Source organism: Triticum aestivum, chromosome 1A (assembly GCF_018294505.1).
Source record: "Triticum aestivum cultivar Chinese Spring chromosome 1A, IWGSC CS RefSeq v2.1, whole genome shotgun sequence".
NCBI lineage: Eukaryota > Viridiplantae > Streptophyta > Magnoliopsida > Poales > Poaceae > Triticum > Triticum aestivum.
Genome location: NC_057794.1, coordinates 7940430 through 7955363, shown reverse-complemented (window position 1 = coordinate 7955363; position 14934 = coordinate 7940430). Strand labels below are relative to the sequence as shown.

The following is a 14934-nucleotide window of genomic DNA, read 5'->3' as shown; positions in this document are numbered from 1 at the left end:
GGGGGGATGCTGCGATGCTACAGGAGGCGCCGCAATGTGATGCAACCGACAGTAACGGGAGCTACAACTGTCAGATGGTGGATCTGCATTCAGACGGCCAGCAGCGGCGGTTGCCGACTGCATGTGGAGACGAGCATGGTGAGGCGGAAAGCTGTGACGGGCAAAGATTTTTGCTGGATCTAGCGTCATGTTTTGTTGGGACCGGCTGGGCGATGTGCTACGATGGTGATGCAGGGGCGCCGACGGTGTGACCGGCGAGATGAAAAGCTGCAACCGACAATGATTTTTGCTGGGACCAGCGGAGCGACGTGCTTGTATCGGTGATGGCGTGCTGGGAACGGCCGAACGGCAAGACAAAAAGATGCAACCAGCAATGATTTTTGCTGGAACCATTCATGATGACGCCGCCACACGTGACGCCGGCAACGGCATTTTTGCTGCATCTGTCATTGTTTTTTGCTACGCCAGGTGTTGAAGATTGCTACGGCGACGACGGGACTCGTCAGCTGGGAGGAGCTGCAACTGTTGGCAGGCCGGACAAGTGCTTCCTGCTTTCTATGACGATGATGGATCAAGTACTGTGACGTCCGCCACTTTTTGCTGCGATGAACTTTTGATGGGCGCAGTGAGTCGTGGTGCTGCAAGCGGCCGACGAGGGGGGCATGCGCCATCGTTGCTATGACGAGCGACGGAGCGAGCACCGAGGTGCCTTGAGCTAGAGGGCATGAGGTGGATTTCAGGCGGTGGTTCCATGTTTATTTTTTGCATATTATGACAGAGATAGAGACATATTATGTTGATATTAAGAAAGAATCTATCGACAAGGTCCTAAGACGATGTTTTTGGGAAAGGCCAAAAATTCATCGAATTTGACACAACAATACAAGTATATATATATATAATGAAAAAATATTGAAAGGCCCGTGGCAACGCACGGGCGTTCTACTAGTAGCTATAAGGAATCAGTTCTCACGTTTCACACGTCTTTCATGATGCAATGAATTTGATGTGATGACACATACGAGAGAACTGGCAATACCATGTATACTAAGTTCTTCTACTAGGAAGTTGGTGACTAACCTAAACATGCAAGTAGGATGGTCACATGATTCTGTAGTCTAGTCACATGATGGAATAAACATTTCTTGAATGACTTGTTCAAAGACAATAGATGTATAGAAGTCCTATATATATATACTCCACCAGCTTGGCATGTTAGTGTGAGTGTGATATGAATTCAGATTTTATTCCCATGTCTATACATCTCGAGTCCATCTGAAAATATTGGAGAAAACCAAACATATGTATCTTCTCCCGCGTAATCAACCCTCCTGCCACGTTGCTCTTCAGTGGTGCGAGTACATTTACCCCGCCAGTCACATTATGCAGCGGGAGCCTATGTTCGTGCCATTGGCGATGACTCTGTCGCGCCCACATCTGAAGCTGCACATGTTGTTCACTGTCATTATCACTTGTGCGCTGGCCGGCGACGTGGTCACGGTAACTATCTTCCGCACCTTGGCCGTCGTCGAGGAGCACAAAGACGCGGGGCGCAAAACGCATTTAAGAGGTTTTCATATGCCACTCTTTCTTCTTTGTATGGGTTAATGAAGAAATACACTGGTCCTCCTAGGATTTTTTTTTCAGAATTGTAGTGTGAAAAATTTCGGAGAATCCGTTAATCCGATAGTATATTTTAGAAAAGCAGATTTGTTGTTGATAGGTGGTCTCAGATCCCACGTGTATGAAAAAATAAGGACGCCGATAAATGCCACACGTGTGGCATATATGACATGCGCCCACACACCGTGTGTGGTGTGAGCAGGAGGCAGCCCACACGGGCTGTGTGTGGGCGAACATTAGAATTGCCCACACGTGTGGGCGCGGCTACTTCGTGCCACACGCCCAACAAGTATTACTCATCTCCACCCCATGCGTGTGGCACGAAACAAAAATGCCCACGTCCTGACGCAGCTACGTTAGGTACCCCGCGGGATGACAATTTAGTTGCCATCCTGGTTGGCAGATGTAGTTATCCGGGATGGCAAGTGTAGTTGTAAAAGCATGGCAACTCTATCTGTTTTGGTTAACTATAGTTGCCATGTCTAATTTATGGTAGTTGCCACGTGTAATCAAACCGTAGTTGCCGTGTGTGATTAACTACTTGCCATATATGGTCAAAACAGTAGTTGCCATGTGTGTTTACCTAGTTGCCACGTGTGGCCCAACCATAATTGACATGTATTGTTAATCATAGTTGTCATGTGTGTTTATCTGGTTGCCACGTACGGGCAACTGCAGTTGCCGTGTAGCAAAGAATCACAGTTGCCATGTGTGTGTACCGAGTTGCCACATTCGCGTAACTGCAGTTGCCATGTAGCAAAGAATCACAGTTGTCATGTGTGTGTACCGAGTTGCCACGTTCGCGTAATTGCAGTTGCCATCCACAAGGTAGTAGTGTCGCGTGGGCGAAAAGCAGTTCGCCCACACGCGCATGACCTAGTTGATGGCTGTGTGGGTGAAAAGCAGTTCGCCCACACAATGTAGCTGGCAAACAACGTGATGCGGGCGTGTGGGCAAACTCTCCAACGTCCACACAACAGCCCCGTCTTACGTGGCACACCAAATCCACCTTTTCGTGTCAAGAATCGTGCAAAAGACAGTGAACGATGATTCAGACGTGTGGGTGAGTTGGGTAACGCCCACACGTGTGGGCGTTAGTGTTTTCGAAAAATAAAACCCTTTCTATCCAATTACTCGGGCGAAAAAAAATTCCGATTGGGCTCTCGTCCTGCTCCCCACGCGACAGATCCCAGCCCTCGCCGCCGCCGCCGCCGAGTAGGTTGCTGCACGCTGACGGCCACGCGCGGCGGGAGAGGTCGAGGAGATACGGAGGTCGCCGCGTGTCTCGAAGAGGAGGCCGCGTGTCTCGAAGAGGAGGCCGCCGTCGCAACTCCGGCCGTCTGCAATTACCCTCGACGGCGGGGAGCCGCCGGCACGGGTTGCGACCAGGTAGATGGATATATAGCTGCAGAGAGGAGAGGAATTTTTTTGTCTGGTATTAGTACAAAATTTGTCCTCGTTCCTGTACTTTGCCTCTGCCTGTATGGATATATTGGTAGCTGGATTGGTGGAGAAATCGCTATTTCTTCGCGGTAGGGCAGCAGTGGAGGACTAGTGCAGACAACAAACCTTGCAAAAAATTCCAGTGCGTTGAGAAGTAGTTTGAATGCTCTGTTTGCAGGTTCAGAGACTACTTTGATCCGACAGTTTCTCGGACTTGTGAATTTCCACCGGATTAGCAAGCGCATTATATCGTAGTATGTGCGTACGAGTTTTGCGAAATTCCAGTGGATTAGCAAAGTGATAGTTTCCCCTTTCAGCAAGGTGCCTGAATTGCCGAATACCCCTAAACTGCAGGAAACTTATACTAGGGAATTTCAGTGAACTCTGTCCACCCCTTATGCTGTTTGTTTTTCTGCTTCCGTTTTATGGTAATCTTTCAAGTCATTCTAGTTCAGTTGAAATGACTGAGTGTGATGCCATCTGTGTCTCAGTGTTTTCTTAGAATTCCGAGTTTCCTAAACCATTTCCATATTCCAGATTTTTCAAGACTTGTTGGAATCCCTATGACTGCAGGTGTTTTTAAACTTTCAGCTCACAAGTAGTCAGTCTTACCGTTTTGCTGCTTGTGGAAGGAAGCTCCATGTTACTGATGCAAATTAGAGGATCAGACATTTGTCTTATTTTTCTCACGCCATCGACTTAAATTGGACTGGACAATCAGCAAAGTGAAATTGCAGAACCATGGCCATCGTATTCATCATCCTCTCGTGGGAAAAAGAAGCGACCATGCTCTCCTAATGACGATGCCACAAGTTCACAAGGCAGAACCGAGAACAGCACAAGCCTTGGTTTGCCACTTTCAATGTCTAATTTATTCTCCTCTGTTAGAGTAAATTACACCCTGGTCACTAAACTTTGCTCAAGTGTGTCAAATAGATCACCGTTCTCTTAATTTCCACATTTAGGTCAAAATTAAATCAAGGGGGTCACCGCGTATCAGCACCAGCACGCCGCATCAGATAGACAACTATGAGTCAGTGTAGTTATGCATGTTGCCCCCTTACATTGTCTCTTTTTCTTCTTTTTCAACGTTCAGGCCTGATGAACTCTGAAACTCATATGATGTATGCTGTAGTTGTTCATTCAGTTATACACTCGTAGAAAATTGGTTTCGTAGCAGCTAGCACATGGCAGAAATTGGCCAGCTGCAACAAGTCAAGAGAGGTTATTTTGGATCATTCAGGACTACGCTATTCGCAAATGTAATTGTCGCTCAACTACTCACTGATTCAGAAACTTCTTGCTGTTCTTTTTAATACGAGCTCCCTCCAACCAAACACAATATTTCCCTTCACTCTGTTTTTGTAAGGGGTCATAAACTAAATATGCACACAGGATGGTCACACAATTCTGTAGTCCAATCACATGTTATTAGATAGACAGTTTTTGAATCACTTGCTCAACACACATCCCATGCTTATGATTTATTTATTTATTCTTATTAGAAAGAGATGACAAATATTATAAGAGATGCATGGAAGCCCTATATATACTCCACTATCGTCTTATAGGATGCCAAGCGAGTCAGTGTGATATGTTCATGTTCTCAGATTTGCTTCCCTCTTTAGTCTTTATCCAGTTTCAGCCTATCTAAGATATTGGAGGAAAACAAATACAAGTACCCTCTCCTACTTAATTCATCTGCTAATCTTTCTCTTCGGCTGTATGAGTTCACCCGCCCTGCCACTCCCTTTACTGCGCCAGAGCTCATGTCTACGCCGCCATAAGACCTTGCAACGGGTTTATCCGGACATGTGGAGTCATCATAAGAGCTCATGTCAGATGCTACCCCTGCAGGATCGACCGGGCCGATGCTAATCTAGACGAAACACAAGAAATAATCAAAGGGACAAGGGATGAGATTGGAACATTCCAGCTGCATAAATATTTCCCTTTCTTGTACTTTTGGATGGCGAAACGAAACAGTAATACCTCTACAGAACCGTACATGAGATTTACACCTCATACGACTCCTCGGTCAATTCTTTTGAAGGGATTCATTTCTTCGTTCGAGAGTCTCCACCCTGAAGACTAACTAAGACCAACTAAGTCACGTTTTCATGTTCTAATTGAACACTTTCCATGTAATCATAATTGAACACTTTCCATTTATCATCATATGATTAAAGAAGAAGATTGTTCTTGTACCAAGCAAATGCAGACCAAATCATTTCTTATAATTAGAAGAAATCTTGCTTGGTATCAATCCCCTTGCCCCTCATTCTTTGAGAAACGGAAGGTTCCTTTCCGAGTTTCCATTTCTTCATTTGGAATCTAGGCTCTTTTATCTTTGAATTATTATTTTTTGGCTTTATTCTTTATTTGTTTCATTTTGGGTTTTTACTAAAAAAAATTACTGTCTTGTAGGTCGCAGTGATCCATGTGGATCTGAGCGCCTTTCAGAAGGAGCTCCAAGAAGTCAGCCGTACGGTTGAAATATGGGTAGGTGCCTTGTACCGAAACATGTATATACCTTGCTTAATTGGAGCTACATATCACTCAAGGGTGCACTTATTTATCTCAAATATGCAGGTGTCAAGGCTGTCTGATATCGAGGACACTCAGGTAAGTGCATGTCCACTATACACCCTTCCCCTTCCTCTAACCCACACCATTTTTCCTATATATGTTCCTGATATTATGTACTTTCAAACCTGTATCAGGATCGTACTGAGCGTGCAACAGAAGCCTTGGTTGGGTTCAGCCAACAACTAGAACATGGTGGCCAGAATCCCAATATTCGCCAGGCAAGTTGGCGGCCCAGCTTAAGCAATTCCTTAGTGGCATGTTGCTTACATGATTCGCTACTGGTTCTGCATCAACTACCGTTACTTCTAGAGTCATACTCTGAAGAGATATTTTCAATTTTGAGGTCTCATCATTCCTTCCAGCTCTAGGATCCTCTTTAGAGCAAAAGATTAAAATGGTAAATTAAACTAACCTTTGTTTTCGTCTTAAAAGTTTTTTAGGTGAAAAAAAGGCTCTGCCTTTCCAGCTTTTGCCACCGGGAATCTAATTTATGTGTTTCTTGCTGCATGTTACTTTCCTGTAGTTGCCCCAGTCTTCTCTTCTATCTCTTCAAACGGTCGCATCAGTAGCCGAGCCTAGCGAGGACGAAAGCAAGGTTTGGTTTCAGATTCCTAACATTGCAAACAATGACCCCTTTTATCTATGCGCTCTGTTTACACAAATCGAGTTGGTTTTGCTGCCTTGGATGATGATTTTAATTGGCTCTAGTTGCATTCCAGGAGAATCACAAGGTGTTGCCCTCGAGCGAAGGAAGCATGAGGTGGAAGTTGCCTGGACTTGAGCTTAGCTTCATACGGAGTTCATCTAATGTATAGATGATATAACTGGAATGAGCTGTAGAACTATAGGGATTTTGTTTTGGAAATGCTCATCTGTATATCCAGCGAGATAACATTTGTAGCGACAACTTGGATTTCACTTGTAGTTATGTGTAGCCTTGTGTAAAATAGATATACTCGCAATAGTTGTCTTGATTATACATTTACACCATGCTAGAAGATATAATCTTTTTTTGACGAGGGAGAATGATAAACTCATGTGGTTCCAAGTATGGGTGTTCGTCTCATTATTGTTGGTAATTTCTTTTACTAAGAGGATTTGTACATTTTTCTTACTACTCGTTCAGGAACTTCAGACCATGAAAGCATCTTTTTCATTTCTATTGAGTCGCTGATCAGAGATTCTGCAGTGTACTGATGGATGGAAACTTAGCTAAAATGTGCCGGTTCCCATTACACACATATTTCAAGATGCAACAGATTTGGATTACTCTCTGTTCTTACGTCCTAGTCAAGTGATGGATGGTTCCTTACTTTGAATCATACAAGAGTAACCTACATGGAAATCCATTGCCGTTCAACTACTCACTCATTCAGAAACTTCTCGCCATTCTTTTAGTGTGATCTCAATTCAACAGAAACACAATATGTCCCTTCACTTTGTTTTCAGCTACGAAAACATGATTAATACAGATCTTGAATGACTTGCCCAACACCTATCCCATGCTCACAATTTATTTATCCACCTTGCCACTCCAATCGTTGAGTTGGAGCTTGTGTCTATGCCACCAGATGACATGACAACAGCGCCGCACTCCGAAGTAGTACCCGCTTGTTCAAACGCCGGATAAGGCAATGGCCTGCAAAGATGCGGCACTCAAACACCAGGTCCACAGGAAGTGTGTTGTCGACTCTACTTTGAGGTCACACTGCGACAGCCGCCTCGCCTCCAAGAAGGCGCCACTTCGTTGATATGCTGACGAATGCCAAGAATGCCAAGGTCGCTTCGATATCTCGAAGGCAGTGGCGGAGGCAACGCCCGGCGACCCTGGGCACTTGCCCGGGCTCGCTGGCTCCCCGACAGCAGCGCTCGATCGATTAACAAAGGCCTAAAGGTGTTCGGTAGCTTGCTTTACCTCTGACCAGAGGGAATACAAGAGACTCCGCAGCTCAGCCAACAGTTCACGACCCGAGGGAATACACGTACGTACGGTGTGTGTCTAAAAAAAGTACGTACGGTGTGGTTTGTTCTAAAAAAAAGTACGCGTGGTTGGATCGATCGCTCCTGTCTCTTCGTTTCTCACAGGCGCCGAGCGCAGGGACTGGGCGACAGGGGCGGCGGTTAGCCTAGACCCTAGACGGCGAGACGGGGCCGTGGCGAGCGGACGTCCTGCGCCCAGGCAAGGCAAGCCTACTCCTTCCTCTCATGATCTTATCTTTGGCACAGTTCCTTGGCTAAGAATTCTCCATGGAAATTAGGGCTAGGTGCTAGGGATTCCGCATGTAGTCATCTCTTACTAACTGGTCAATAATAGGGATTGAAGCACAACAAAGACCTGATGTAGAATCTCAAAACAGCAGCAGCTCTGCGCTCCTCTGTGCTATGCTGTTAATTAAAGTGTTAATTAGTTCTACAGTACTACTACATGCCTCCAGAAACAGTTGTCATATTAATGTGTTTGTTGATTTCTTTAAATCTGAAAAGTCATTTGGCAATCTGCAATGAACCAATAGATTTAGGGCTTAAATTTAGGTAATGTTTCGTTGACGGCTTTAAGGAATTTTGATACAATACATGTAGTTTTATGTGTAAGTAGTTCTGTACTATTGTTACTTTTTTTCTAAAGATCGTACTTTTGTTACTTATTGTAGCTCATTTTCTTATTAACTTGTGTGACAACTAACTTCAAATTTTATCATTAAATTTCAAAGATGAGGAGGTTTTTGGTGAATAGAGCAAGCACTGAAAATGTGAATGGTGTGCAACCGGAAATAGAAGTTGAGGCAAAACCACCGCCTAACATTGCCAACCGGAAATAACGAATGGTTCAATGACTTGATGATATGTTAGACCAAACGGGAGTTATTCAACTCAGTTGATGATAACGATATTATTCAAGTGATTTTCTTTAGTACATTGTCTGTATGTTCCATCCGACCATCTCTATTCTTGCAAGCTTTCAAGATTTAATATATTCACATCACACAACTTAATTACAAGTCCATTTTCTATCCTGTAGTGCCTTCTAGGACTTTGGCAACATGGCGAGGTTGCCTCGACGCAAGGGTGATTGTATGTCTTTGTTTTGACAAAAATGAACAAATGAGAGATTCTTTTGACTGTGGTGGAAGAAGTTGCAAGATCACACCTGGTGACATCTAGGTATGGATAGCTTTATTTTTGTTGACAACATTGCGAGTTTGCCTCTATGCAAGGCTAGTTATTTATCTTTTGTTGTCAAGTCTCAACTTTATTTGGTCTATGAAATAGATATTGATATATTATATACTAGGACAATGCCCGTGCGTTGCAACGGGGGTGTAATAAATATTTTACTGATTCAACATCAATTGTATCAAACATACTCTCTCTGTCCTGAAATACTTGTCGAAGGAATGCATGTAGACGTATTTTAGTTTTAGATGCATCCATTTATATCCATTTATGTGACAAGTTTTTCCGGACGGAGGGAGTATACATTTAGCATCCTCGTATTTTCCTTCATTCATCCACTATCTCGACCTTTCCAATCCAAACACGTTTTGACCTATGTTTTCTACTTTTTCTTCTGAAGAGAAGCATTATTGCATACTTATGTATCTTTTTTAGCGTTTCATATAAAGGTATCAAGGTGATGAAACTTTTATTAACCATGAGCCATCATCAAAAAATGTTTCATGGGAAGCTGAGGACGATGCAAGCCATTAGCAAGTTAATTTCATCCAATCACTTCATATGCCAACAGTACTTGTCTCTTCAATAACCATGGCCTCTGTTGCGTTGCAAGATTGATCATCCCTAAAAGCAGTGTCCATATCCCATCAACAACATACTTCTTTGCCTTCAATTTAAAATTATCTGGTTCGAGGAAAGGAACGACAAAATGTTTTATTTGAGAGGAAATAAATGGTGCCAATATTTTTCATTAGATGCATTATTCACAACAATATTTTATGTCGTAATGCTAATCTGTACATCGGGTCCGTTTATGGAACCTGTACATGAGAACAATGCCATCTAATTGTACCTCGAGGTAATTCTTCAAAAGAAAAAAAAACACACAGATATTTCGTTAGATACAACTAAAAAGCAGAATTGACATTCTTTCCTTCTCTCAAATGCCATCCGACAAGGAAAAACATCAACGACGAGAATATCACGATAAATATTTAGTGTATCACAAATATAGCGTAGAATTAAAGTACTCAATTTCCAGAATGCCAATTTAAGAACTTCAAGAAAACCCAGACCTAAGTTGCTGCCAATTTAAGAACTTCAAGAAAACTCAGACCTAAGTTGACTTCGAGCCTGGGTTAGGGCACTCAACCATGAACATCTAGCTCAATTGCTTGCTTATTTATGGGCTGATCCATTGGAGAGTAAAATAGGCGGTTATTAGGTAGGTATAAAAGTTTCTCATATGTGTAAGAGTAAAACTTGATGTTGTACCATAGAACCCTGCAAAAATTACAGCTACGTTTCAGAATCATCAGGGAATTTGAAGAAAAAAATACTTCCAATACACAACAAAATTTAGTAAGATATGAGACGTTATTTCATTCAGAGAGTACAAGATTAATTTGACCAGATTCAAACTCAAATCTTGCACAGAATATTCTAATTCAAAGGATACAAAAAGTAAATGGACAAAATCTACCAAGAAGTGGTGCTACATGTCTCTACTGCCACTTCTGGAAATGCTCCATGTATCGTCAGTATCAGTGGGAATGCCTAGTACTAAATAAGGGAGCTGTAATTTGAACAACAGAAGGTCCCAGAACCACACGTCAAGCAACATCTCGTAGCACATATAGCTCCTCATCCTCTGTATAGTGTAAAGAGCCCAATCTCATTCTCACTAATCTATCCATGAAAATGAACTGACATAAGTTTTAGCATGCCAAGGAAAGGAGATGGTAGCATTTGGTTTTGACAGGGTAGGGAGGAGCTCGGACAGAAAAAGGAGGTGGAGATAGCTTATTAGCCTTGCATGCAAAAATAACATGTCGAAGGCTGGGAGGAGATCGTGCGCAGACGGTCAGCGTGTTTGCTTGAGCGAGCTGATGGCCGACAGCTATGCTCGAGTGCAGACGGAGCGCCGAACTTGAGTTTGATAGGAAGCGGCATAGCTCGGACAAATGCCTGCGTCAGTAAAAAAAAAGTAAAAACTTCTCATAATTGCAGTCATCCATGAGAACAAAATTTTGCTAATTCACGAAGCTCATAGTCAGAACCTTAGAGGCATTATTCTCTTGTCTTGTCAGCGTGCTACACAGCCATAGTCAGAACTCGTAAGTTGTAGTACCGTTATATGCTTGGACACAAATTTTTGAGATAGATTATTGCTTGCTTCATGGACTCGTGCAATCAGAGTATCATAGTATCATTAACAATGACAAGAGCTTCCGAATTAAGTAAAAGATTGCTTCACCCTTCTTGAATGCTTTTTCAGAGAACCTGACAAACTAACAGGGCACTACGTAAGCGACCTAACATCCAAAATTACAGAACCAAAAAGATGCAGTATGTTCATTTCCTAATGATTTAAAATAGAACAGATGTGCCTATAATAACATAAGTAGGCTTACCTTAAGTACCTCTGCAAACTATCCTCCGAAGCCATTCGTACACCACTTTTTCCCGAACCATGATGCTGAGACAGGACTAAGAGTATCACTCAACTCAAGCAAGTGCCATGTAAAGCAACCAGTGAATATCATTTAAGCTAGCTGATAATAATGACAAATTATATTGTATGAATATGATGTTAGTACACTTCAGCCATCATTAAATAAGCAATGAGGATCATAATAGCAACTTCACGATTAGTATAGTGTCTGAAAAGAATACCAAATTAGAGGAACAATTCATATGTGCTTTCATTGGCAAAACAATTTTATTTTGACTTGGATCCATCGACAAGAATTCAAGAGGTCATGGAAAACGCTTTGCTGCAGATCAGATCGAAGGAAGCACCTGAGCTGGCCACTGAGTCTTCAGGGAGAGTAAACGTCAGTGGCTCCACATGGTTGGCGAAATAATCTTCAAACCTAAGTTACACCATTAATAAAAACAGTGGTGAGTAACATGAAACCTAAGATTCAGAGAGATCAATGAAGCCATCGTCAAAGGAAAATATTTTGGCTGCAATATTTTTGTAAAGCAAGTAAATCCAGTAATGTAAAATTAAGCAGATATACATGGCTCAATGATGCACTATCCCATATTAAGCAAAGTGTAAACACTTAAGCTGGGCCAAGGTAATGCAATCTTGGAGTGCTCACAATTGTCCCCATGAAGGCATTCAATAGGACGTTCCAGCTGATCCCTAGCTTGTGCATCACCAGCAGTTCTTGCTGCAGTTACATATGCGCAGATTTGACAGGGAACCATTAACTTCAGCAGAAGTTTTCTCAAGTAAACCGTCAAATTCAGACCTAGCACAGGGCGATACAATTTAGTCAGTGGTGAAATGGATTACCAAAAAGAACATAGGGGAGAACATGTATAGCATTTGTGGAGCATGTGCTTATTCTGGATTTAATGATTTTTCAGATATAGTTAATTAATTTGCTCTCTTATTAGGCCAAAGATAATTGACTTATACTCCAGTATAGAAGAATCCTCTGCTACTGTTTCTATGAAAAAAGCTGATGACTTCACATCATTTCGGTGTGCCGTGTGCCGGTGTGCACATATATGCAGGCAAGCATCAAATATCCTAAGCGATTCCAAAAAGGTGAAGTCAGAGGGCCTGCACCATGCGAAAATTAGTAAATTCAAGAGAAGCACCGCTGCAACCTGCTCAGCGATGTGGGTTCTCACCAGATCATCGGCGGCCACGCGCGCCACGGCTCACGCATGGGTGGGGGCTGCACACATGCATATGTGCGGGCTGGCGGGCCGGCGTTGCGATCTAGTGCTTGGGGATTAAGAATGCGCGCTGCAGGACGGACACAAGCTGCTCATCTCCATCGCCTCCCGTCGACGCCGTATCGCAACGCGGCCCTGGAGCTGAGCTGCTGCAGGACATGGGCACCACCAGGACTTCCTCGCCGGTCCTCGCGCCCTCTCCTTCTCACTGCCCCTCCTTCCTTTCTATCTCTCGCCTCACATATGTCTCTCTCATAGGTGCAGCGCCACCGTATCCATGGAGAGACTCCGCCGGAGCTTGCCATCTCGCTCGGAACCGGCGAGGAACACCGGCGCCATGAACTTGGAGTTCAAGCCCCTCCGCTGGACCTCCTCCCGCGCCTCCTAGATCGCCTCCACGCCGTCCCGGAACAGGATCCTGCCACTGCCTCACCTCCTCGTCCGGATCTGGCCGGAGATCACCGTCGCCGCGCCCGGCGGCGCGCAGCAGCGTGGCAGGGGTGGCGGCGCACTGGAGGTGGAGATGTGGGAGGGGTCGTGCTCGTGGGTGTTTTTTTCCTTTCTCTCTTAACTAAAAAAGGATCGCGGGTTGAATACTAATAAGTGCAGCGTTCTTTCTGCAAAAACGAAACGTTTTCTGCACAGCCACTTAAACAGGGACCGCGGGCTTATTTCAAAGAAATAGAAGGGCTTTTGCGCAAAAACGCCAACGACGTACGGGCAGACGCATTAGCTGCTTTATTATAGGGAAAGATTAAGTTCGCTTTAAAATTACATTTTGTGTGACTATTATATTTATGTTTTCACTTCATTATTAATGTGGATTTGTTATTCAGAAGTTTGGTGATATATTATATGATGTGTATCCGAATACCCGATTTTTGATTTCTAGATTATACACTTAGGCTCAACTTGCCCAGGCTCAACAAAAGTTCCGGCTTGTGCAACACATATCCCATGCTCGCTTCTGTTATTACATCGTAGTCAAGTGAACAGAAGTAGCACACCATGCATATTAAGTTCTCTACTACTTTGAATAAGTTGGTTGCTTCGGATAAATCAGGCCAGGACTACGCCATTTCCAAATGTGATTGCCGCTCACCTACTCACCCATTCATAAACTTCTCGCCGTTCTTTTAATACAAGCTCCCTCCAACTAAACACAACATTTCCCTTTACTTTGTTTTTGTCAAGGGATCATAAACTAAACATGCACATAGGATTGTCACACGATTCTGTAGTTCAATCAGATGGGATTAAAAAGACATGATAATCACTTTTTTGAATGACTTACTCAAAACATATCTCGTGCTCACAATTTATTTGTTTTCTTAGAAGGAGACGATAAATACAAGAAACACATAGAAGTTCTATATATACACCACTGTCTTCTTAGGATGCCAAGGGAGTCAGTGTGATATGTTCTCGATTTGCTTTCCTCTTTTAGTCTTCATCCAGTTTCAGTCTATCTAAAATATTGGAGGAAAACAAATACATGCACCGGCCTCTCCTACCTAACCCACCTGTCCATCTTTCTCTTCGGTGGTACGAGTCCATCAGCCACACGACTCCCTTTGGCGCGTGTAGAGGCAGGGAGTGCTCCCTCATTTTCGATAGAAGACCAAACCAACTGATTGGTCCTCCTATAATAATTAGTTTAATAAAGAAGATTGTGTGTATCACTCATATGTAGAGGCAGGGAGTGCTCCCTCATTTTCGATAGAAAAAAGGTTTGCCATTGTGGAACATTAAATGCCCATGTGTTTATTGATTATGGCTTGTTTGTTGTGTTCCTTACTAGAGGCTACTTCCGTGCCGTGGCCATCCAGTTCTTCTGACAGTGCCATCGGCTGCTGAATCATCAGACGAATGGAAGGTTTCGTTCCATTCCAGTTTGACATCACACTTCCCATTGCAAACCCAATTCCCTTAGCTTTTGTATGAATCGAGTTCCCTTAGCTACTGCCAATTTTTTTAGTTCACTTTTCTATTCTTTATGTGTTCGATGATGATTTTAATTGGTTGCTCTTGCATTCCGGGAGAGCAATAGAACCAAGCGTCAAAGGGAACATAAAACCTGGCTGAAATGAGTTGATTCTGGTTTCACACATCTTTCATGAGTCATGACACAAAGCACTTGGACTAGACCATTCAAGACTAGCCTGTTTGCGAATGCAAATGGCAATCAGCTACAACTATTTAGGATTCTAGACATCATTTTAATGTGAATTCACACCAACCAAACCCAATACTTTTCTTTGCTTTGCTTTTGTCAAGAACTTGGAAACTAAACATGCAAAACACAATCACATGATCACGCAGCCTACTCATCACATAATAAAATACACATGATAAATTATCCCTGGATGGTCTGTTCAACACATATTCCATTGCTTAACAATCCCC

At 43.2% G+C, this 14934-nt stretch overlaps 1 protein-coding gene and 1 long non-coding RNA gene across 8 annotated transcripts; one reads left to right on the top strand and one right to left on the bottom strand.

Annotated features, from left to right (window-relative positions):
* Positions 1-2746: 2746 nt before the first annotated feature.
* LOC123185017 (uncharacterized) lies at positions 2747-6706 on the top strand. The gene is made up of 8 exons (XM_044597041.1): positions 2747-3012; positions 3804-3914; positions 5494-5568; positions 5659-5691; positions 5790-5873; positions 5999-6052; positions 6179-6250; positions 6375-6706. Exons 2-8 carry the CDS (start codon positions 3864-3866, stop codon positions 6468-6470), a joined length of 465 nt encoding a protein of 154 aa, XP_044452976.1. The 5' UTR covers positions 2747-3012; positions 3804-3863; the 3' UTR covers positions 6471-6706.
* Positions 6707-10169: 3463 nt separating this feature from the next.
* On the bottom strand, positions 10170-13180 carry LOC123185039 (uncharacterized). Of its 7 annotated transcripts, none has more exons than XR_006493155.1 (6): positions 12481-13180; positions 12319-12409; positions 11940-12092; positions 11244-11705; positions 10890-11120; positions 10170-10797 (listed from the first exon to the last, which is right to left on the bottom strand). It is a non-coding gene; the product is annotated as an uncharacterized lncRNA (long non-coding RNA). The 7 variants fall into 7 exon arrangements; XR_006493157.1 differs by having other exon boundaries at positions 12319-12376; positions 12481-13176; XR_006493158.1 differs by having other exon boundaries at positions 11244-11384; positions 11632-11705; positions 12319-13104.
* Between the last annotated feature and the right edge of the window lie 1754 nt (positions 13181-14934).